Raw genomic sequence first — 26281 nt, 5'->3', positions numbered from 1 at the left:
ACTGGTTTGAATTAAGTATAGGTAATTTAAAACATTGGAGTGAAAATATTGAAAAAAGAACTTGCAAGATTTTACATTCAGCTTACTTCACAAATGCCTCTAGTTCTTGCTTCAGCTTAATGAAACTGAACTAGGCATGCTAGACAATTTATTATGTATGAATGTTTATAAGTACACAATCTTTTTTTTTTGAAATGGGGTCTTGCTCTGTCACCCAGGCTGGAGTACAGTGCCATAGTCTTGGTTCGGTGCAGCTTCCGCCTACTGGGTTGAACCGATTCTCCTGCCCCAGCCTCCCAAGTAGCTGGACTACAGGCGCACACCACCACCATGCCTGGCTAATTTTTGTATTTTTAGTAGAGACAGGGTTTCACCATGTTGGACAGGCTGGTCTCAAACTCCTGACCTCAAGTGATCCGACTGCCTTGGCCTCTCAAAATGCTGGGATTACAGGTGTGAGCCACCACTCCTGGCCTGTAAGTATACAGTCTTAAACTTCAGTCACAAGACTCATTAAAAAAAGTCCCAATATCTGAGTGAACATTTATATTTTTAATTTAAAATATTTAAGCTGCAAGAGTATGTGTTTGTTTAATAGTTTCCCTGTTTTACTACCCATCTTTAGCCATTCAGATAGTGGTTTTGATCACATTGGGTAAAAGATACTCTCCTGTCTCTGGTGCTTTTCTGTACAATAGAAATTTATATGTAAACATATATAAAATTTATATATATGTAAATCACATTTGTAAAAGTTAATTTAAGCAATAATTGTTTTATAATAAAAGGGATTCTTGTTGCTTTGGATTATTAAATTTATGCTAGTTTTTATTGTGTACATACTGTTTTATGCTCAGAAGTAAATCACAGTATTACAGTAAGAAAAGATTGAGCCTGGAGGTCATATGAGATGAAAGAGGAGGTTTAGAAAGAGTGGGAGCCGTCGAAAGAAAGAAGGGATGTGGTCAGAGGGAAACTTGGAACTTAAGATACCAAGAACTTTGAAGTCACCAATTAAAATTTTGAACTCATGATGTTAAGATTTGAAAAATGTGAGCTTGTGCTGAGATTATATAGAATGTAGAAATGTGAGACTGAAGAAGATAATATAAAAAATAACTTTCCTTGTTAGTAGGTGTGTACCATCATATAAGATGAATGGAAGGAGATTGGAGGAATTATGTCATATGAAGCAAGGACTGCACAGAGAGAATTTAATTAAAATCGTTTGGGGCTGGACATGGTGCCTCATGTGTGTAATCCCAGCACTTTGGGAGGCCAAGGTTGGCAGATCACTTGAGGTCAGGACTTTGAGACCAGCCTGGCTAACTGGTGAAACCTCGTCTCCGCAAAAATTAGCCAGGCATGATGGCACACGCCTGTATTGTCAGCTACTCAGAAGGCTGAGGCAGGAGAATTGCTTGAACCCAAGAGGCAGAGGTTGCAGTGAGCCGAGATGGCACCACTGCACTCCAGCCTGGACATCAGAGTGAATGAGACTCCATCTCAAAAAAAGAAAAAAAAAGTTTGGAAAGTTGATTAATGTTATTCTGGTTACATTGTTAATATGGTAGAGCTCTGTTCATGTTCACCTTATTATTAGCTATAACCTATAGATTCATGTTTAGGAATCTGGTGAAAGCTATGGGCTCTCTTTCCAAAGTACTTATGTGTGAACAAACATGTAACTTCCTAATTTTAGAAGGTTCACAGACCCACCAGAGCCCAGAGAGATCCTTGTTGAGATGAGAAAGGAATTGCATTCTAATCCTTCTGAGCATTACAAAAAGCAGTTTTATTTCAGTGGATTTTGCTATCAATATGGGCTTTTAGGTACTGCATGAGACAGTTTTTATCATGAAAAATTCTGGATTATCTGTGCTCTATACACTGAGATATCTATATTCATGTTGGTAAGAACTTGAAAGTAATAATCTGAAGTGACAGTAAGTAGAGGTGTTTTTATTATGTAATACTTAATGCTTCTCTATTACATGCATTAGAGCCTTTTAATATTTATCAGTAACAACCTAAGTTGTATAAATCTATACTTTATTCAACTCAATTTTACTTCAAAGAATATGATCTTCAAGTATTTAAGAACAAACAATGTTTATGCTGTAGCTTTGGGGAGAAAGTGTGATCTGCCTACCTTACTGTTTACTTTTCCTGCTCTGCTTTTTTGTTCCTGGGTATGATGCTTACTTACTTTTTTCCCTTTTTCTTAAGGTAAATGGCTGTAAATGGTGACTCATAGCCATTGTCAATTGCAAAAACTTAACTTTATGTAACTTGAGAGGTGCTAGAAAGTTTCACATTGCTTAATATTGTGTGAAGTGTTTCTCACCTGAAAAATGATTGCTTTTGGAATTCTTTTTGTTATTGTAGCTCACAATAATTATGTTCACAAGAATTGTGCTCATGTTTATATGACTTTATTTTAACTGTAGGACCGTGTATATGTACAACAAAATAATGTGGAGAATGTCTACAATTTGGGATTAATTATTTTTCGAGATCAAGTTGTACGTTATGGATGTATTAGGGATCATCTGCGGCAAACTCTGTTGGATATGATTGCAAGAGAGCGGAAAGGAGAAGTTGTAGACAGGTATAATTTTTCTTTTTACTCTTGTGGTTTTGAGAATCTTGAGAATGATTCACTGTCTTAGTTTTATTAAAATAAATAAAAGTTTGAATATTCAGCACATTGGGAAAATCCTCAGAAAGTTTATATAAGACTTAACAGTTACCTAGACTTTAATTTGAAAGCACACATCTCATATTTTTTAGAAGAGATTATCATAAGCTTTTATTTAATATGCTTTTAACAAACAAATCAGTTAGTCGTCACTTTTGGCTTTTCATTTATTTTTCATGCCAGCATTTGGTTCTTTTTTTCTGTATACCATTTTTATTTCTTTTCTTGGTATTTTTCTTTAAGGGCTTTTGTCTGTCCTTTATTCCAGACATTTTGAAGAAAACTGTTGAATATAGACTAAAATGACTAAGAAATGCTGTGCCCCTTTTAAGTCATATTTTGTCCCCCTTTATAACAGTGATTACAATGTCATTTTGGTGATGCTGCAGCTAGAGTGGCTTGAAATGTAAGATTTTTTTCTCTCCTCATCTGTTTTCAGAGCAGCTGTTAGATGAAAACATGTAAAGTTCTTTTTATTTCAGCTTTGGTGCTTGATCAGGATTGCCCACAATTCATTTAGTACAAAAAATTGTATTGCCCAGGGGTAGCTGTATATTGGACCCATGTCTGGCAGTACAGCTTAATCTGCCTGTCTCCCTCTCTCCCTCCCTCCCTCCCTCCTTCCAGATAAGTAGCCTCTCAGTGTTTTCAAACACACAGAAATATTTAGACATCTTCATTTTCTTTAAAAATTTTGTTTATAACACAGTAAGAACACCTTGAGATAAATAGCTGTGCAGTCAAGCTATGCTTTCCCGTTTAAGATTAGGCTAATCCTTTTGTTTTATGTGAGTGGCCTATGGGAGATTGGTCACTTCAATGAAAGTTAAATGTCCTGAAGATATTTTTACCTACTTCTTTTGTAATTTTTAGGTGAATTTTTAATGTAACTTAATTATCAAGTGATAAAACTTTTTTCAACAGAGGCGCAATAAGAAATGCTTGCCAGATGTTAATGATTTTAGGTCTTGAAGGAAGATCAGTCTATGAAGAAGATTTTGAGGCTCCTTTTTTGGAAATGTCTGCAGAATTTTTTCAGGTAATCTATCAAAATGTAAATAAATATTTTAAGATATTCTTAATGTTTTTACTATAGTTACTAATTTAACGATTTTGACCTTTTTCGACTGAGGCCCACTGAGGGAGGGGAATATGCAAAAAACGCCCATCTGCACACCTACCTCACATTTTGACCATTTCCGGTTAAGCAACTCATCGATAACAAATTGAAGAGTTTGAACTTACACACACGTTTTTTAAAATTATAGAGATGACCCTTGAACAGTGTGGGCCATAGGGATGCTGATCCCCTGTGTAGTCGAAAGGCCACATAAAACCTTTAACTCCCCAAAAACTTACAGCGTGTGTTGACTGGAAACCTTAGGGATAAAATAAACAATCGATTAGCATATATTTTGTATGTTACATGTATTGCATATTGTATTAAAGTAAGCTAGAAAAAAGAAAGTGTTATTAAGATCATTATATGGAAGATAAAATATAATTTACTGTTCACTAAATGGAAGTGGATCATCCAGGTCTTCATCCTTGTCTTCACATTGAGTAGGCTGAGGAGGAGGAGGAGGAAGAAGGATGGCTTGGTCTTGCTGTCTCAGGGGTGGCAGGGGAGGAAGAAAATCTACTTCATTGACTTGTGCAGTTCAAACTTGTGTTCTTCAAGGGTCAACTGTATGTTATAAAACCGTAAACTTAGAAATTTCTTTATCCTTTTACTGTATCTAATATGAATTACTTAAGTACCATAAATTTATAGTAGCACATCACCAACAAAGTCTCATCTGTAAGCTTTTATCAAAGTACTCATAAGGGTGTATATATAAAACACATATAAGAATATGCATGATTTTTTAGTGCATATTTGCCTTAAAGGTGGTTGACTAAAAAATTACAGACCAATGAGTACTATTGATAGAAATTCACAACAGTGTTCCAAACCCAATTAACTTGCTAAAAGTAAAGCTAAACTGGTACTAGTTTGTAATGAAATGATGATAATAACAATAACTGAGGACCAATAAACATAAGACTGTATTTATAAGGTAACTGTAACCAGGCATCTTTCCTGAAAACCGTAACTCTCTGAGCAATTAGCAGTAGGAATTTTGTAGCGTTGCCGAAACAGATGTCTTAATAGAAAGGTAAAGTGTTTATTCCAGTAATATGCTTTTTAAAAAATAAATGAATACAAAATTTTTAACTCTTAATATAATTCACTAGGTCATTTATGATAGCTATTGGTTAGACAAAAATTGATCTTGGTGAATTTTGGTATCACTTACCCGTAAAGAAAGAAAGAAAGGACTTGCTGCCTTCCCCCCTCCCCCTTCAAATTGTTTTATAGCCCATCAGGAAGACCTTTGTGGCCTGCATTGGTGAGCCTGGACCATGCTTTATTAATTACTAATTTATAATATAGAAAAGGGTCTTTATTTTCTAATATGTCAACTAGTTGCAGATATTTTTGACAGTATTTCTAATCTTTGCATTAGCTTGCATTTTTTTTATTACAGTAGATAACATACTAATAGAAAAATTGTTTATAAATCAAGATTCCAAACTATGCTACAGTGATACTTACATGTATGTATGCATAAAGACATATATGTATTATTTTTAATAGTGGAGAGAGGCAAGATTTTAGTTTGGCGTGTACATGTATATTCTTAGGAACTTGATTATCTCAAGAATTAAAACTGTTAAGAAAGTGAGAGATAGTTGCGAAATTTTATATGTAACTTACATTGACTACGTGTCTTCCAGTATATAATTCTTCAATATAACCATTAAAACTACTATCAAATCTGTTAAAATCAGTTGGGGTAACATTTGCAATTTAGTGGAACTTTTGTAAAGCTGTGTTAGCAGACAATATTAATAGTTATTTTAAAGCTCTTATTTCTCAAACTTTAGTGTATATGTCTACTCGTTTGAGAGTGGGAGTGGGTGGCAGGAAGACTTTAGTAACTAGCAGTATGCCAGCAAAGCTTATGGTAAACATGATGAATCTTTCTGGTTATAATTTTACATTAAACAAATCAAAAGAAGAACATCCCATTCTGTTGGAGTCAGATGCTTCTATACTTTTGACCCTCATTGGTGTGTATTTACTTTTTCTGCTGGTTTTTGGAGTACATTGGCACAGTTTGAAAAACATTGCTTACAGATAAAGTTTTAATTTAGTATTATGTACATACCAAAGCCTTTAAAGGTTATAATTCAGACTATCAATCTTTGTAATGAGAAATTACACAAAATGCTTATAGTACTTATTTTACTTAGGCTGATTTGTTATAAACACTGTAGAAACCCAGCTAAGAGCAAAACCACATTTTTTCTATGTTAAAAATACTACATTTTTAAATTGCAGATGGAAAGCCAGAAATTTTTAGCAGAAAATAGTGCTTCAGTATATATAAAGAAAGTAGAAGCTAGAATTAATGAAGAAATAGAACGAGTGATGCACTGCCTTGACAAATCAACGGAAGAACCAATTGTAAAGGTGGTTGAGAGGGAACTCATTTCCAAGCACATGAAGACTATAGTAGAAATGGAGAATTCTGGGCTAGTACATATGTTGAAAAATGGAAAGACAGAAGGTAAGTGTTACCTATTGAAAATAATAAAATTCTTATTCTGCCATATCAATATTTTTTAAATTTTCCTACAATTAAAGCAGATAATAACAGTTTTCAAGAAGTTGTGGTGTGTGTTGTTAATTTCTCTCCGTTGTTACTCTGATGGGATTTCCAAGCTTGATACTGTCTTACTAATGAAGATTTTAGACATTTCTAATTAATTGAGCATTTCTGGTCTTTCAGTTTAAGTCTCCTCATTTTGTGTTTCTCTTAACCCAGAAGATAAAAGGTGTAATAGTATTGGTGAGGCCAAGGAGCCCCTCATTCGTTCCTGTACTTGTTGTATACCAAACAAAGGGTTTGGGCTCTCTTGTGGTTTTGTGATTATCTTAAAAATCTTAAATTTCCATCTTAAGATTTCTGTAGACTTTCCTTTGGGATTTAGTTATGATAGGGTTCTGAAAATGCAAAAATATTTGTATCTTCCCTATTGATATGTTTAAATAAATTAAATTGGTTTGGGGAACACTGAAGTTACAGAATGGAAAAGGAAGAAGGAGGATTGTATAAAAGCAAAAAACACTTTTGAGGTAAACTATAGCATTTTTTAAATCACAATATTTATTTTCCAGGGGTTTTAAAAAAAAATCGTGAAAAGTATCCTAGAAGAAGTTGTAAATCAAAGAATAATAACCATATCCTCCCTTCTTAGTTTCTGATGCTTTGTTTTAAAACTTTGCCTTTACCACTGATACGGTATTAGGAAATTAAAAAAAAAAAAAAAAAAAAAAATGGTTGTCCTACTTCCTAGATGAAATCTCAGCAATATTTTATCCACTTCCTTTTAGTAAAAGAAATATATATTGCCTTTTGGGGTCATGACCTATGGAGAAAATAAAGAAAGGTTTTTAAAGGAGAATTATAACGAGGAGGAGGATACAAGAGAAGGGAAAAAGAGCTGGTGGGAAGTTGAGCCATGTTTATCTCTAGTGGAATCCTTACCTTGTGTTTTAAAATTGTTACATTGTTGTATATATGATAAATTACTGGAAAGTTATACTTAAAAAATTTTTTTCAGCTAGAGGGGCTTTCTTTTTAAAAGACTCTTCTATTAAACCTTTTTTGTAACAGCAAAAAATAGAAGTCATCTAGTATGTTTGCCATGTTTTCTAAAATTAAGGTTTAAGTCAAGGGTTGGCAAGCTTTTTTTTTGTAAAGGGCTAGTTAATAAAATGAATAAAATGGCTTGTGGGCCATGCAGTCATCGTGAGAAAATAAGGCAATAACAAATGAATAAGCCTGTGTTTCTATAAGACTTTATTTATGAGCCCTGAAACTTGAATAATTTTTATGTGTCACTAAATAGTATTCTTTTCAGTTTTTCATTAGCCATTAAAAATGTGAAAAATATTCTTAGTTCATGAGCTTACATAAATAGGTAGCAGGCTGTATTTGGCCCATGGGTCCTAATTTAATGACCCTTCCCTGAATGGTCTCTGGTAGACTAGGACTTTATGCAAAGCATTTGCCCTGCTTAAACAAAATGAATATTAATAAATTATGTACTGTACTGTTTCAATGTTGAATGAATGTTTTCTTACCCACCTTAGGGGCGTGTAGGGAGGGATGATTAAATGGGCTGGAGATTAGGGGCTAGGAAATGTTGATGAAGAGGTTGTTGAGCATGCCAGAATTACAGCATCTCTGTCACCTGTGTGGAGATGTATGTAAAATGTGTCAGGTATGCCTATCATGGCAAGCACTTATGTGAATGAAGGAGTGTCATAATAGTACTTACCAGAGTTCGCCTTTATTTAGTACCTTATGTTTTCAACAATACAGTGTAGCTATCTATGATTCTAAATTAAATTTTAAATTTTTGTTTCTGTCTTGACATGATGCACACGCCCGGAATCCCAGTCCTTTTGGAAGGCTGAAACGGGTGGATTGCTTGAGCTAAGGAGTTCAAGACCAACCTGGGCAAATTAGTAAAACTAATTTGTGAAAAATACAAAAATTAGCTGGGCCTGATGGCACATGCCTATAGTCCCAGCCACTTGAGAGGTTGAGGTGAGAGGATCATTTGAGCCCAGCCAGGGAGGTCAAGGCTGCAGTAAGCCAAGAAAGATCATGCCAGTGCACTTCAGCCTGGGCGACAGAGGGAGATCCTGACTTGAGGGGTGGTGAGGGAACAGAAAGAAACTGTTGTCTTTAATTTTTCTGAGCTTCCACTAGAAACTAGTGGCAAGATATCTTAATTGTAGTAGGCCCCTGCTCTTGGAAAAAAGTTCCTCTTGTTGAGTATCAGAAGCAACTTCACCATTATGAAACCAAATTCTCATAAATCAGAAAATGAAAAACAGTTTCCTCACTGTGAATGGAGGATAAATCGGATTGGTTATTAGATGCAGATAGCACTATGAAATTAAGTTCAAATGGTATCTTATTTTTATTAAGTGCATATTAGAAATAATGATATTTAATTTTTGAATGCCAAATTATTCTCATTTACTCTTTTACATTCCCTTTGCCCTGACATTTAAATACAATGAAATTTTTGTAATTTATATACAGCTACATATAGAACATGTAATAGCTAAGGAAAACTTACAACAATATAGGAATGAAATTGACAAGTTGGGGACCATTTTGTTAGAAGTATTTGATGTGCTACATTTACTGTAGTATGTGACCATAAACTTTGCATTTGTAATGCCTTTTTTCAATATGGGATACTTGGTTGTAATTTATGCTAAGTATGTGAGAAGCTGTAAAATTGCCATGTGTAGGTGACTACAGGCATGTATTATTAATGGAAAAGAATTAAAATTTGCTGTTGAAAGTCACTGAAACAAAGTTTATTAAATTTGTGTGACACTTGCTTCTAAATAGTTTTAAAATACATACAACTTTAGTTTTAAGCTCTAAATTGCCCTTTGAACTGTAGACCAAAATAGGCAAATTAGGGCCTGTCCACCAAATCTGTTTTGTTGTTGTTGTTGTTGTTGTTTTTTCTTTTCTTTGATTAAAAAAAAAATTGGAAGAATATTTCATGAAAATTTATATAAATTTATATACAATGTCAGAGTAGAGTAGTTGAGTCAGATATCTGTGACCCACATTTTAAAATATTTGTTATCTGATGCTTTACAGAAAAAACGTTGGTCAGCGTCTGATCTAGAAACTCTTAACTTTATTTTTTAAAGTTTCTAATTGTAAAACTTTTTAAAATTATCATTGTAAAGTTCTGGCACTGTGTTCTCCCAGTAAGTTGTTATTGCAGAGAAACACTAGACATATGGGAAAACCGTATTTTAAAATCTGTATTTTAGTCTTGTGAAAAATGATATTAAAAAATGGATAGGATCCAGAGTTTTGATTCTAAATTTAAAATGTATAGTGAAATAGACCAAATTTTGAAGTACAGATACTGGCTTAGGATGCCACCTGGGAAACGTTAGGGTTTGCTCTGAGGAAAATATTGAAAAAGAGACGTTTATATTATACATTTCATAAAAACTTTATCTGAGGTGTAATAAAGTAAATCCTAGGATAGTTTATTTGATTTGTTGTCATGGTAATCAGTTAAACCCTTGGAAATACGAATAAGACTTAAATTGGTTTTGAAGTTTTTTTCTCATTACAGGGATTACCAATTAAACCTTAATTAGTTACCCTTTTCGTAGACATTTTGTAGTATCATTAGGTCTGCATTAGAGTTATGTAGTATAAATTACGTACAAACTCAAAACTGCAGTTGCCATTTTTTTTTGTGACATTTATTTATTTATTATGGTTTTTGGCATCTCTTCCATGTAAATTAAATTTTGCTAGGACATTTAATTGATGCTTTCAGAGCATCTCATCTAAAAGTTGTGTTTTATAAATTACAACAGTAACTGTTGACTAGCCTATTTTTTCCAGTTTTCATTTCAATATACATATATTTTTAATAGTTATGTGGTCAGCAAATGGTGGTAGTGGAGAAATGAGCTTCTCTAAGTATTGTAGCGTGAACACAGATTCATGTTTTTTTCTTTAATCTTTAATGTAGCCAATTTGTGTTTTCTTTCTGATTTGTAGACCTTGCTTGCATGTACAAGTTATTTAGTCGTGTGCCAAATGGTTTGAAAACAATGTGTGAGTGTATGAGTTCCTATTTGAGGGAGCAAGGTAAAGCTCTTGTTTCTGAAGAAGGAGAAGGAAAGAATCCAGTTGACTATATCCAGGTAAGTAAACCCAGATGATTCTCTACGTTTATGATAAAGGCATTTTGACAAGTGCTGCAAAGGCCACTTTCACCATGCTGTGTATTGTGTACTTTCAACTTAATTTTCCCAGTAGTAAAATAATATGTGTAATTATCCTAAATACTTCAGAGTTTTGCAAGGTGCGCATATTTATATCAGGGAGCTAAAATTCAGCTGCTACTTTTCATTTAACTTCTCTGATGGAGAACTTGTTTAAATAGTCTCAATTTTTGGTATGCCTTAATGTTTGTATACATTAGTATGTTGGAGAAGACAACTGGTTTAAATACTTTTTGTTTGAAAATACTTTACTTTCAAGCAGTACTATAAATAAATTATGTGCCATGTTTTTGTGTTTTAATCAGCTTTTTGGTACATTTTTTAAGCTAATTTTTTCCCTGGCTCTAACCCATTCCATCAAGACAGGAGAAAGAGAAGCAGTGAGGAGGAGGTTCTTTGGTTTGTTTGCATTGTATTAATACATATATGGAAGATGCAATACTTCTCTCATTGACTTTTTTAATAGAGGCTTACATATAGGCTTGAAAATAATACCAAAACTATGTGAGTTTAAAAATGAATATACATGTTTGTTACCAGCAAAGTTAAGATAAACATACATGGTCATAAATGTATTATTTATGGAAAAATTATTATAATGTGTCCTAAATTTTATTGTTTTTATTTCTAAGGGCTTATTGGATCTGAAGAGTAGGTTTGATCGCTTCCTTCTAGAATCATTCAACAATGACCGGCTCTTTAAACAAACTATTGCTGGTGACTTTGAGTATTTTCTCAACCTCAACTCCAGGTCTCCTGAATACCTCTCATTATTTATTGATGATAAGCTGAAAAAGGGAGTCAAAGGGGTAAGTAGTAATGTATTTGAAAATACATTTAATTTTATTTTAAGATACAAAATTATATGTAAAGTTAGGACATTTTGCAGATAAAAGTTAAGCATGACCCATTGCTGTGCTTAAATGTGTGCTGTGGCCTAGTAAAAAATATTGTTTGAAATACTTAACGTGCTCCAAAGTAGTTAGACATTTCACTTAATGTGTAATTGGCTTCAAAAACAAGTAACTGGATGGGCTTGGTAGCTCATGACTGTAATCCAAGCATTTGGAGAAGCCAAGACAGAAGGAGCTCTTGAGGCCAGGAGTTTGAAATTAGCCTTGTTAACAGAGCAAAACTCCATCTCTACAAAAGTAAAAGAAAAAAATTAGTGGTACAAAGTGATACATACCTGGTGTCCCAGAGTCAGAGGCAGAGGATCACTTGAGCTCAGGAGTTTAAGGCTGCAGTGAGCTATGATCATGCCACTGCACTCCACCCTAGACAATAGAGCAAGACCTTGTCTCAAAAAAAATGAACAACTACACAGCTGTAGTTGGTAAACAGTCACTTTTATGACAGAGTTAGCCATGCTGAAGATCAAAAAGAACTAGAAAACAACTTTCTAGTAGTACAGAGTGTTGTTTGCTCTCATCTGGTTCTGAAGGTTAATATGTCAAACAATAATTGGATGCCAAGAATGTTAAGGCATAGATAGAGTAGATTTCAGAAAACAGCTGGCGTAGCTCAATTTCAAGCCTTTATGATACATGATACCTCTGGAACCTGGGGAGCTCACGGCAGCATAGATCAGCTGAAGCATTTCTGCTCACATCTGAATTGGTCTCTTTTGACTTCATTTTGGAATTTGTGACATGAAAGGGAAACGTAACAAGTTGTCACAGGTTTTACAGGCGGTAGCTGCAACAAGGAGAGAAAATCACTGAGGATGCACAGAATAGAAAAGTCTATTAATTATGCATTATGTCATCTTCCATTTTTCTGAATATATTAATACAGCCTGCCACAGAATCCTTTTGCCCTTATTTAAAAGTAAGGGCAATGGTCTTTTTATTGTTTGGATTGTGACAAATTATTGCCTTTTGTTTGCACAATTTAGGCTTTCAGTGAGCTTAAATGAAAAAATCTGTCTTTTTGGCTGTGTGATGTTTTGCCTACATGTGCAAAGCCTTCATAACATAATCTCTGTGACTAAAATTTCATTTCCTGTATTCTCAGTCATCCCTTAATCCAGCCCTATATTACCTTATGCCTCCATTTCAGTAGTAGCCCCCTACGGAATAGAATTCCACTCCAACCTCTCATGCATGATGCACTAAATGAGAATGTAAGAATGATGCTACTATGTGAAGTAAGAGGCGCTTTCTCAAACTATCCCTTTTTCTGATGTATGTCAGCCATATATCTATGTTTTCAAACAATAGTGTTTTTAAGCTGTAAATGAACTATAATGCTACTTCTGTAGAATTAAAATTATATAATTGTTAAATCATCTTAATTTTGCAGCTAACAGAACAAGAAGTAGAAACAATATTGGATAAGGCAATGGTCCTTTTTAGGTTTATGCAAGAAAAAGATGTATTTGAACGTTATTATAAACAACACTTGGCAAGGAGACTTCTCACAAACAAAAGTGTTTCTGATGACTCTGAAAAAAACATGATATCTAAGTTAAAGGTAAGGTATGTTTTGGTTGGAATAGAATGCCACCTAACTGATGTTTATCCTGGTTGTGTACTGACAACATGTGATTGGAAGTTATTTGGTTGATTTTTAAGTGTTTATTTCTAGAAATAAAGGTAGATTGTTTTGAGAAGAACACAGGCTACACTAACATTTTTTTCAAGTTCAGGGACATTCAGAGTTTGCTGGAATTTCTTTTGTTATGTCAAGATACATACATGGAGGCCTATAAGGGAGGATTAGTAAAAGGGAAACGATAAAGAGGTTATTGCCATGTAGTTCTTTTTCTCAAATTGTGGTCCACAGAATACTTGTACCTGAATCACCTGAGATGCTAGTTAAAAACACAGAGTTCTTGGCCCTGCCTTTCATGGGGGTGTATTGGAATCTCTGAAAGAATCTGGGAATTTCCGTTTTAAAATAAAATCCTAAAGTTTGGTAACCACAGGCATAGAGCAGCTGTTGGAAACATTTACAGAAAGATTATCAGGGATAGCAATAACATGAAATAATTTATTTCCTCTATACATAGAAAAATCTACCATTTGTGTATATTTGTGTTTTTCTTCCACAGACTGAATGTGGATGTCAGTTCACATCAAAACTGGAAGGAATGTTTAGGGATATGAGCATCTCAAACACAACAATGGATGAATTCAGGCAACATCTACAGGCAACTGGTGTAAGATTCTTCATTAATATCTACTTACATATTCATGTAAAGTCTTATAATGGGCATTTTCATCCATTTAGCAGATGACAGCCGTTTCTTTAAATGTCACTAGTGACAGCGTGTGTCTATGAGTACTTAATTATTTTTCTTCACATTTCCTCTTTTTCTATGTTTATGTTAAAACTTTTTATTATTTTAAAATTCAGTTTCTCCTCCCTACTTGAAAGGAATACACTGACAATTTAATAAAGAGAATTATTCTGCTGTTAATATAGTAAGTACAAATCTATTATAAATTGTGGAAAGAATACTGGGCTTACACAAATTTACTGAGTTTTAGTACTTTTCTTTTCACTTTACCCCAGGACTGTGTCATCTTGGGATAGTCTCATGACCATTCTATACCTTACTACTGTCATTCTCCTCTGTAAGTTTAGCTTAAGTGGGCCTTACATCCTAAGGGTGGGTAGCAGGTGAACTGAGACTATGAAAACACAGAAATTAATGTGTTACAGATGTGTTTGGTATAACTCCCCAAAGCTGGTGAGCTGGAACTTTTATGGCTTTGAAGTCTGATGGCGGTTTTATGAGCATTTAATGATATTCACAATTTAGTTTCATTTTTTACTTTGATTTTCAACTTAACCTTAAATTTAGAGAATTATACAATTTTTAAATTTTCTAAATCACCACGTACCACTCTGTAGTTAAGATACATCACAACCATTTAACAGATTTGCGAGTCTTTCTTTTGATATCTAAAAATGAGATCATCACTTTCACAAACCAGATATGTGAAACTATCTAATTCTGTAGAATAACCATTTATATGAAAACATTCTGGCTGTAATGTAAATAGTTACATGATTTGCCTTATATATCAGTGTTTACAGTAGAGAAGATCTGAGAGGAGGAAAGATGCAAGTTTGTGATACAAATTTTGGGTGGACAGGAACTGAGTAGTGTAATTATCCTGGATTTTTTTTTTTTTTTTTTTTTTTAGATTGTTGAGGAATCTGTAGTTAAATCTAATATATTGGCATATTTTCTTGTATTTTTTTTCCTCGCTATAATAAGCTTTTTATTTTTTTTCTTCCACTAATCTTACACATTGAGAGCTATAGGGAAGATTGGGGTATATCCCATGCGTATTGATATAGGATGGATGAACTGACCACATTGGGACCCTGCCTTACCCCAGCCAACTTGCAAACGTGTAAACAGTTCTCCACCTCCACCAGTATATCATCTAAGAGGCTCTGCTATGATCCTCTCTTCTGTGTGTCGTCCAATTTTTCTATTTTCAGTTTCTTTAAGTAATCATTTCATGGATACTTGTGAAGCAATCTTGAGTGTAGAATGGTCCTTGATATTCATAAACTGATGCCTCCCCTAAAAATTTATATTACTAAAGCCCTGAGGTAAGATAAAAATGGAATGATGGTTAGCTCTGAATATCAGTAATAAAGATAATATTTAATCCATAAGAGTTTCTTTTGTGCCTTATTGCTGTTTACTTAAAAAATTAATTTGTTTAAAAGAAGAAAATAAGTGTGGCAGTGATACTAACATAGAAGTAGTCATTCGTTGTACAGATATTTATAGAACACCTGCTGTGTAGCAATCTGTAGTGTCCTATGAAGAGGTTAGAATGTGCGTTAAAACATAAAAGTTTGGTTTAGTTGAAATAGGTGCTGGAATAATAGAAATAACATTGTGTATTAAGATGGTAAAGGTATTTTAAACTGAGAGGAAGGATATTATGCTAGAATTTTCCCTAAAATGGTATGATTGACGCCCTTGACCTTTTATTTAAAAAGGCCCAAACTTTTCAGTTCTCAGTGATAACAGTAAGACTTGATTTATGTGCCGAAAACTATTCTTTGTTCAGTGTTTTTAAATTAACATCACAAGCAATAATTATGACTGTTTGCCAGAGTAGTTTAAATCTGGGAAACACTGGAGGGTCTAACCTTTAAGAAAATCTACTGGTGAACTGTTCTAGAACTTCTAGAACATCTACCTAATGAACTGTTGTCTCAAACCAGATCTGAAAAACCAACTGGGCAGGTTTTTAAATTAGATATTAGACATGGAGCTAACTGCTTTGATAAGTCTAACACAGTGTCTAAACAGAACAGATAACAAATCCTAGTTAATTTTGAGGAGAGTATCTCTTTCTGTTTTACATAGGTATCTTTAGGTGGTGTTGATCTTACAGTCCGGGTGCTCACGACAGGATATTGGCCCACTCAGTCAGCCACACCAAAGTGCAACATCCCACCAGCACCAAGACATGCTTTTGAGATATTCAGAAGGTAAATCTAAATCAGACTTTGCATTACTAAGTACAAATAATTGTTCAGAATTAAAATGAATTTGAACATTAGTATCTGTAATTGAAGATGAATGTATTCCATTTATTACCTCGTGTTCAGAAGTAGCATCTATCCTACCTAGCATGCAGCAATTTCCCCCTCTGTAGGTTCTTAATGAATAAAGTAAAGCAGGCGTAATTTATCTCTAGAAGGACTGTTTGTATGCTGGCATTTGAAATGCCTTTTATTTAGAGCTGTAGTAAAAAACAGAAAAAGGGAAAGTCAATGATGATGGAAAACCAGACCCAGAGAATTCTTAGACTTTTCTGAACACTTCAGTCAACTCGAATTGTTGGAAATACATGGACACCTTATTCCCACTGGGACTCAGAGTCTCTGAGTTGGCAGTTTTGATGAGGATGAGGAGCAAGAAGAAAACTCAAGAGTGATATTAATTGCAAGAAAAAAATAGAAAACGATTCAAGCAAATCTCTTTTTTGGGCTGCTGAAAATAATTGGCTTACTCAGTGTGGAGACTACTTTCTGAAAAGCCACTCCTGTGAACGCTAGGGATGAAGATGACTATATCCCCCTCTTCATGGAGCAGCCTAAAGTGGGCACTTAGACATTGTCTGTGAGCTGACGGCACAAGGGGCAGATGTTTTTGCAGTAACCATGGATAGCTGGACACCTCTACATGCTGTTTGTAAGTGGAATAATACCAGAGTGGCTTCTTTATTTCTTCATCATGATACAGTTCAGTTATGAACACTCAAGCAAAAGGCCTCTTGACTCCCTTGCATCTTATCTTGCTGCTGGATCAGAGACAGCAGAGATACTCTAGAACTTCTAGTGTGAACTGTTACCTCAAACCAGATCTGAAAAAAGAAGAAACTGCAGGAGGACAAGTGTCTGTCACAACCTCTTTGAAATTGTGGAAGGCACTGTACAGATTCTTCACCTTAGTCTTAATGATTCTAGTAATTAAGCTTCCAAGTACCAGTCCTCCTTTGTGTGAAATGTAAAATATTCCCATAATAAACAGTTGGCATCAAACATCTTACTGCAAAAAATTCATTGGTACTCATTAAGATGTTCTTCCAAATGAAATGCCTGACCTTGAGGTCAGAATGTACTTGAAAGTTTGACTATATCTTGAATGATTTCTGTGGAGTTTGTGATTTTTATTGGAACTAATTTTGACTTGCCTGTACTTAAAAACTTGAAGTGTGTTGTACAGAAACTAACGATATTTTTTATGCTGATGCAGGAGATAGGTATTTTTAAATAGCCTGTATCCTGGATCTTTGTTGAGTATTCAGCATATTGACATGTATCTTTGTAAGGTGAGGTAACTAGGAATTTAACTTAAAAAGCCTCAAACATTCTGGTGCTCTTCCAGCTGTCTTCTCTACATTACTGTAGCCAGTTGCTTTCATTTTGAATCAGAAGCACTAGCATATTATTAACTTATATCTTCATACATTAAAAAAAAAAAAGAAACTAGATTTGTCTTTTAGAATATAGACCATTTGCCAGGAAAGCAGCTAGGTATTTAATCCATGAATCTTGTATACGGTCTCCACCACCACAACGCATATAATCCTGTGGACAGTCCTACTTCACCCTGCTCAGCTGCATGAGCCTTATTCTAATAGTGAATCAGTATAATCGTTTATACATGCACAGAGATACACTTTCTTGCAAGAGTTCACGATGTATCTGCTATCCAACTAGTTTTACTTGCCTAATCCAACTGATTTAGATACTGCTCAGTCTCTTGAGTTCACAGAAATGTTGGGTTTTTTTCCTCCCCAAGGTCCTCGTTTTTTTTACAAACAATAGAAAGGCAAAATGACAAGGGAAAAGGAATTCTAGGAGTGAAGGGATGATTGTTATACTGGGGCAAGAACCACAGAGTAGTTCAGGCTTTGAACAAAGGCGATATGGATAGTGACAAAAAATATAAATATAAAAATTCAAAAGTACAAGTTTTGAACAACAACAAAGGGAGAGTTTATCCTTTATAATTTTAATATGTAAGAAAAAGTTGCATAAACTTTTCCCAGAGGAATATTTTATAAATGCTCTTCATTCAACATTAGTGCATTGAGTATTTTTTGTACTGTGGTATAGAAATATATTTTGTATTGTTGATGTCTACTACTGGCTTAGGATAAATTGATTATTGGGTTACTATGGAGAAAGGTGGTCTTAATAAGCAGGGGCTGAGCAGCAGTAGACTGGGGCAGAGTGCACAGTAGAAATTATTTAGTGTGCTGCCTTTGTCATTCAGTATCTAGCTGAGTTGCTTAGGGCTCTCAAGGTTTCTCTCTTCTGTAGAAAGTTGAAACTGAACTTTGTTCCTAGGGTTTCCTTTAACTTTTAAAGTCTGTACATATACGTGTGTGTGTGTGTGTGTGTGTGTGTGTGTGTGTGTGTGTACATACACATATGTTTAAGGGATGTTATTCTGTAATTTGTAATTTCAAATGTGTAAGTTTGTTTGATTTTCTAAAACCTGATTTGATTTGCCGAAGGTTCTACTTAGCCAAACACAGTGGTCGACAGCTCACACTCCAGCATCATATGGGTTCTGCAGATCTCAATGCCACATTTTATGGACCAGTTAAAAAGGTAAGTATTGATAGTTTGAACATATTAAGTAACTTAGTCTATAGAGCTGATTTGTGATTTATGTTGACCTGGGTAAATTATTTATTTCTCTTGTTTCTCTACCTGTCTCACATGTTAGAAAAGTTAAAAATCCTGGCTTTGATTTTTTACTTTTGTTCTCTCAGTTGCTAACTGCAGCTTTGAAAATATTAAGACTACACCAGTATAGTCTTCTCTAAGGACTAAATATTAGGATAATTACATATTTTATTTATAAAACTAGGTTCGAGAAAATATTGCATAAAATAATAAAATGTAAGTTGATTTCAGAGCATACAAAGCCATGAGCCTCTTTTAAAAATTCTGTCTCCTACAATCTTTATTTCTAATGAATCAAGATTGGAAAAATTAACACTTGAGATTTGTTTCATATAAAATGTTATTAAAGTCATTTAAAAAATCAGTAATGGACAAGTGATTTGCCTTCATTTCTAAAAAGCAATTACTTTTTCATATCTAAATTGTGAGGTTTAGAGTAATAATTTATTTTCATTACATGGATTGAATCAGGATTATTTGCCTTCAAAAAATATTGAGTCTTCTAGAAAAACTGTATAGAAGTACACCTAAATTGTCATCTAGGCAGCAAATAAGTTTTAGACTTTAATTAGAATTTTACTAGTTTGATATGGTGAATCATTGTTAACATCAATTTAAGTATTGCTGAAAATGCCTGTAAATATTCTAATTTTTATATTTAATTGAAATGAGAAATAGCTCTTTGTAATGAATTTAGTTGAATGATATTCAACACATATATTTAAGTGTAAGTGGAAGGACAAGGAAACTAAAGAACTCATCTTTTAATTACTGCTAGTTTTTGTTTTAAAAGAGGGTTTTTTCCCCCTAAACAATCATGTTCTTTTGAAGTTTATTGAGCAGATCGGTAGATTTTTAAAACATAATGTATATGTTAATTTTTGAAGAATTAGAAAGTTCCAGTTTGCATCCCCTAAATCGTAAAGCAGGAACAGGCTTTAAGAATGGCAGTTTCCCCCTTTCCCCCGCCCCTGTGCTGTGCTGTGCTATTTTTTGATCTCTTGCTATGATCAGGCCATACAAAAAGGAACCAAATCTTCTTAACTTTTGGTGGTAGTATAACAGTAGTGGTGTTTTGTAAGTCCATTATTATTATCATTGCATAGTGCACAGTTAAAATAATCTTAGCATTGAATATAGGGAATTGATTAATTACTTAGATTTCCTTTATAGGAATAAGTTATATAGTTTTGTTGAGGGGGAGGATGGAGATTATGGAACCTATTTCTGAAACATACTGTTAAAGTTACCAGGAAATTGGTCAGTTATGGTGGCTCCCGCCTGTAATCTCAGCAGTTTGGGAGTGTGAGGTGGGTGAATCACTGGAGCCAATTAGTTTGAGACCAGCATGGGCAACATGGCAAAACCCCATCTCTACAAAAAATACGAAAATTAGCCAGATGTGGTGGTGCACACCCATGGTACTCGGGAAGCTGAGGCAGGAGGATCACTTGAGCCCAGGAGTTTGAGGCTGCATTGAGCATTGTTTGTGCCATTGCACTCTAGCCTGGATAGCAGAGACCCTGTCAGTCACATAAATACATAAATACGTACATGCATATGTGCATAAATGTTACCAGGAAGTGATTATATCTTTGTTTATATTTTTGAAAAATGAAACAGGAAGATGGATCTGAAGTTGGTGTTGGAGGTGCACAAGTAACTGGCTCTAATACACGGAAACACATACTGCAAGTCTCTACTTTCCAGATGACCATATTAATGCTCTTTAATAATAGAGAAAAATACACGTTTGAGGTATGGGTTTTGGTTATATACATTTTAACTGTGTTATTTCTAACTCTTACTTGAGTCTGTATTGTTTGAGTAACTTTCAGACAGTCTCTTTGGATACCTTTAGCGAAAACCGCATAAAATGGGTCATGGAACTGTGTGAACATCTTACATTTATTGAGTTATGTTTCATTATTTTTAAATTATAGAAGTATTTTAAAATAAAACATGCCTTATATAAGTGCATAATTTGATGAGTTTTAGGTGATTACACCTGTGTAACTATCATCACAGTCAGGAATATTGCCCAAAAATATAAAGTATTACCTCCAAAATTTCTTTGTACCGCTTGCCAGTCCATTCCCTCCTACCACCTCAAGCCTCAGGCAACCAGTGACCTGCTTTATATCACTGTAAATTAGTTTTGTCTTTTTTGGATTCTCATCTAAATGGAATCATATATATTGTTTCTAACCTTTAATCTTTAATCAGTTCACCTGTTAATGGGCATTTGGGTTGATACCACATTTGGGCTGTTGTGCATATAACTACCAAACTGTGTCCCAAAGCAGCTATAGCATTTTTCACATTTGCCAGCAGTGCAAGATGGTCCAATTGCTCCACATCCTCCACAGTCTAGCATTTGAGCCACTTTAGTTGATGTATAATTGGCTCAGTCTGGATTTAATTTCCTTCCTTCCTCCCTCCCTTCGTCCCTTCCCTCCTTCCCTCCTTCCCTTCCTTCCCTTCCTTCCCTTCCTTCTCTCTCTCTTTCTCTTTCTTTCTTTTGATGACTGCTGATGTTGAGCATCTTTTATGTGTTAATATGACACTGATACATCTTGTTTGTTGAAGTGTTTGTAACTTTTTTGGGTTGTGTTCTTACTACCTTGTAAAAGTTGTTTCATAAATTCTGGATACAAGTCCTTTGTCAGATACATGTACTGGGAGTATTTTTTTCAGACTGTTGCATGACTTTTCTTAATGGTGTCTTTTGAAGAGGAGAGTTTTAAAATACTGAAAAAGTCCAGTTAATCACTCTGCTTTTTGTAGTTCGTGCTTTAAGTCCTAAGAAATTATTGCCTACCCTGAAATTGTAAAGATTTACTTCTGGTTTTTCAACAGTTTGTAATTTTAGCTTTTACATTTATGTCTATGATTAATTTTAAGTTTAATTTTTTGATATAAGGTAAGAATTAATATACATTTCCTCTCACATAGTATTTCTTCCAGCATCATTTGTTGAAGGCACTATTTTTTTCCCACTGAATTACCTTGTCATCATTATTTAGAAATCAGTGATCATATATGGATGGGTCTATTTTTATGCTGTCTGGTTTCATTGATTTCTATGTCTGTATGCCAATTTTATGCTGACTCGATGGTGCAGTCATTCTTCTCTTTGCACCCATCTTTTTTCCTAGAGTAATTATTATAATATGCTTGCTTTTTATTTCCCTTTTCCTTTTCTCCCAATTAAAATATGATTTGCTTACATTAAATCCAATTAGTCTTTTTCTATACATTTAAAGGATGTTTTGGGATTAAAATGAAGGTCATGTGATTATATTGGTACTTAATTGAAAACCAGTTTTCAGATACAGATGAACAGAGGAAGAAAAATAGTGTGTTTGAAATTAAGAGCGAGAGTAAATTCTAGGCCTATTTAATAATTCATTTCCATACTCCCATTTATGTGGGAGTATGGAAATTAGTATAAGAGAGGATCATTTTTTGTGATATTGTTAAAGGGAATGTTTGAAATCTAGATATTTTAGTAGCTCAGTGGCTAAATTGAGAGGTTTTTCTCATGTATTTCTATGTGGGTCTTACCTAGGGAGTAACCTTGATTTTTTTTTTTTTTAACCTTTTATTTTATTATAACCTTGATTTTTCAGCCACAGGTTATATTTGATTGAGTCCCAAGAATATTGATCAAGCATTGAGTACCTTACTCACAGACTTTTCAAACAGGTGGAATTAAAATATCTCTCACAGCTGTTTTTGTGTAATCATTTTTTAATCTGCAGTTCTTAATGGATAATATATTTTAAACAAAATTAGCTACTTGGTAAATGCTGGCATTGGTTTTCAGAATCCTGGCTTATAAAGAACTGGTAAAAATAATGGGATAATCAAAAACACAAATTCATTTTTTAAAGCTGTTATTAGAATTGCTGGAAATTTTAGTGCTTCAAGCCTTTCCCTTTCCCAACTGCTTGGGTTCATTGATGCTAATGAGCAGTTAGTTATTAGATGGAAGGTTAAAATTAAGTAGAAAATACCTCTAAGTTTTCCAATTTTAGCTAAGTCACAAAGCAGAAACTGATTGTAGTGTATGTAGAATGCCATCCATGCCTGTGGCTCTAAAGCCTTCTGGCTGCTGACACCTCAAATCTGGGGCACTGTGAGAAGGAACAAGAAATAAATATATCTTTACTCACACCATGTGTTTCTTCTCTACAGTATGCTGCTCATGTTTTATTAGCCAGCGTTTTTACAGAAATCACCTCCACAAATTAGTGGAGATAGTTAAAAGTGTTTAATTATAATAATTTAAAGGAAGGTCAACTCTTATTTTTTAATATTCTATATGAGTTCAGTAAGATGGTGTATTATTTAATGACAAATGACAAATCTCAAAAGTTAGTGATTTAAAACAACCACCAGTGATTTATTATCTCTCATGGTTTCTATGGGTTAGGGATTCAGAAGATAGGTAAGGTAGTTCTGGCTTGGGGTTCATGAGGTTGCAATTAGACGTTGGCTGAAGTTTTGGTCATCTAATGGTTTGGCTCTGGAGAATACACTTCCAAGGTGGTAGCTGTTTGTTCTGGATGTTGTTACGTGGCCTTAGTTTCTCTCCACATGGGCCTTCTCATGTGGTTCTTGGTTCTCAAATCTTGGCTAGTTTTCCCAAGAGCAGGCAATCTAGGAGTCCCAGAAAGAATCTGCAGTGCCTTTTTCATCTATTCTTGGAAGACACATAGTGTCACTTCTCATTTTCTTGATTACCCAAGTCAGCCCTGATAGGGTGAGAGGGCCACACAAGATTAATGTCCAGGGTTATTACAAGCTGTCATAGAAGCTGGCTACAACAGGTGGCATTAATTTGTAGTGTCATATTTAATCTGTAGTATTCAAGCTGCTGCTGTTTTTTTCTTTACATAGGTTTTTTGAATGAATAAAGGTAAGTTTATTGTGATTTAGAATAGCTAAAAATAAGAAATATATACAGTGGTAGTTTGTACCTTGGATTTTAGTAATTAGCAGTGGGTTTTTGAAAGAGGTATGGATAAGAACTAATACGTATTTTTCTTAATGTTCTTTATTTTTTATAATTTTATGAGAATGAGTCTCAAATATAAACTATGGACGGTCGCATTATTAATGTCAGACAGAATTTAAATAGAAAACAGTAATATTTGATATTCATCAATAACTTATAGCAGTCATTAGTGACATAACTTTGTAATATAGAAAGGAAAATAAAGTACAAGGGGAAGTAGACCACTCTAGAATCATGGAAATCCCTGACAAATGTATTGGTTAACCAGAAAATTGAAAATGGGGATATAGAAAATTTGAGTAACACAATAGCAAGTTAAAATTGAAGGCTGTATAGCAAACTTCAAACTCAGAAAGCAAAATAGACATATGCTTTCAGGAACTATCTGAGGCTAGCATAACTTTTTTGCTAAAACTGAGCAAGGAAAAGAGAGAAAGAACGGTAAAATTCAGCATTCTGCCTTGCTCGTTAGAACCTAATACACTGAAAGCATCCATCTTAAATATTAGCAAGTCCTCTTCAGTAGTGTATTGAAAGAATAATGCACTGTGTCCAAACAGGATTTATCCCTAGAATACAAAGAAGGGTCAGCATAGGGAAATTTTTTGAAAACATCATTAAGATATTCTAATAATTGTAAAAATAGGCAGTTGCTGTATTGCCAGTCACCATTTTAAGGCGAAAACCATTTGATCTCTACAAATGAACAAAAGGTATTTTATAAAAGTTTCAGTCCTCATTCCTTATCTAAGTGGGGGACTTCATTGCCACCTTAGAGGGAAACGCCCATAGTGTCATAGCTGGTATCTAATGACAAACTTAAGCATAATAGTAGTTAGTAGGAAAACACTAGACACATTTCTATTAGAGTTAGGAACAAGATGAAAATGCCTGTCACTAATACTACTGTTACTCCTTGCTCTGCAGGTCCTAACTAATACACCAAGAAAAGAAAAAGGAATGAAATTTGTAGGTGTTAGGGAGAGATTGAAAAAAAGTTTTCAAAATCTGTAGAAAATATGATTGTCAATTTGGCAATACATGATGATCAGTGAGAAAACATTTCTTTAGAAGAGTTTTGTTGGGGGGAAAAAAAAATCCTTTCTGTAAACCAGCATGAATCAGTAAATGACAGGAAAGGATGTTTTATTAAGAATCATAACCTTCCCAGGAATCATCCTAACAGGAAATGTAGTCAGGCCACTTAAACCAAGAAGACAGTAAAAGCTAAAGAATACAAAAGGGTAATGTGCCCAAGAATTACATGTTATAAATATGCTGTTTTTAAAAGTCACCTATAAATTCAAGGAAATCTGAATATAAACTTCCAAATTTTTTTTTTAAATAAAACTCAACAAGCTGATTCCATAATTAATCTGGACAAGCAAATCCGCATGAATGGGCAGAACTACTTTCGGAAAGGAAAGGGTCTTGGATAGAAAAGCTCATTGAGAGGGGAAAGAATTTGTCCTAATAGCAAAAGATACCATAACACGTTTTTAAATTTTTTTAATTTTTATGGGTGCATAGTACATGTACATATTTATGGGATATGTGAGATATTTTGATACAAGCATATACTGTGTAATAATCACATCAGGGTAAATGGGGTATCCATCATCTTAGCATTGTTTCTTTGTGTTATGAAAATTGCAGTTGGAATTTGATCTTTTCACAAAATCCCATATTTCTTAGATGCTTTGTTCATTCTTTTCATTCATTTTTCTCCAATCTTGTCTTCACACTTTATTTCGTTAAGTTGATCTTCAGTGTCTGATATCCTTTCTTCTGCTTGATCAGTTTGGCAGTTGATACTGGTATATGCTTCGTGTAGTTCTGGTGCTGTGTTTTCAGCTCCATCAGGTCATTTATGTTCTTTTCTAAACTGGTTATTCTAGTTAGCAGTTCCTATAACCTTTTATCAAGGTTCTTAGCTTCCTTGCATTGAGTCAGAACATGCTCCTTTAGCTCAGAGGAGTGTGTTGTTACCCACCTTCTGAAGCTGCCTTCTGTCAATTCGTCAGACTCATTTTCTGTCCAGTTTTGTGCCCTTGCTGGCAAGGAGTTGAGATCCTTTGGAGGAGAAAGGGCATTCTGGTTTTTGGAATTTTCAGCCTTTTTTGTGCTGGTTTTTTCCTCATCTTTGTGAACTTATCGCCCTTCGATCTTTGATGTTGGGGAGCTTTGGCTGGAATTCCTGTGGGACATCCTTTTGGTTGGTGTTGATGATATTCCTGTTTGTTAGATTTCCTTCTAACAGGCAGACCCCTCTTCTGCAGGTCTGCTGCAGTTTGCTGGAGGTACACTCCAGACCCTGTTTGCCTGAGTATCACCAGTGGAGGCTGCAGACCAGCAAAGATTGCTGCCTGCTCCTTCTTCTGGAAGCTTCCTCCCAGAGGGGCACTGCCAGATGCCAGCTGGAGCTCTCCTATATGAGGTGTCTGTCGACTCCTTCTGGGAGGTA

General features: G+C 34.5%; 1 protein-coding gene across 3 annotated transcripts in view; it reads left to right on the top strand.

Annotated features, from left to right (window-relative positions):
* CUL3 (cullin 3) overlaps window positions 1–26281 on the top strand; it is a 103918-nt gene that overhangs the window by 65570 nt on the left and 12067 nt on the right. For all 3 annotated transcript variants that reach the window (XM_054257989.2, XM_002749841.7, XM_054257988.2), the window contains 10 exons: window positions 2451–2611; window positions 3626–3740; window positions 6090–6318; window positions 10381–10526; window positions 11240–11416; window positions 12912–13082; window positions 13663–13770; window positions 15955–16079; window positions 18620–18716; window positions 20418–20552. In XM_054257989.2, the coding sequence (XP_054113964.1) occupies window positions 2451–2611; window positions 3626–3740; window positions 6090–6318; window positions 10381–10526; window positions 11240–11416; window positions 12912–13082; window positions 13663–13770; window positions 15955–16079; window positions 18620–18716; window positions 20418–20552 (1464 nt within the window). The remainder of the gene's footprint in view (window positions 1–2450; window positions 2612–3625; window positions 3741–6089; window positions 6319–10380; window positions 10527–11239; window positions 11417–12911; window positions 13083–13662; window positions 13771–15954; window positions 16080–18619; window positions 18717–20417; window positions 20553–26281) is intronic.

The sequence above is a fragment of the Callithrix jacchus genome, chromosome 6 (assembly GCF_049354715.1).
Source record: "Callithrix jacchus isolate 240 chromosome 6, calJac240_pri, whole genome shotgun sequence".
NCBI classification, from domain to species: Eukaryota; Metazoa; Chordata; class Mammalia; order Primates; family Cebidae; genus Callithrix; species Callithrix jacchus.
The sequence above is the reverse complement of the archived record's forward strand: the minus strand, read 5'-3'. Positions and strand labels throughout refer to the sequence as shown.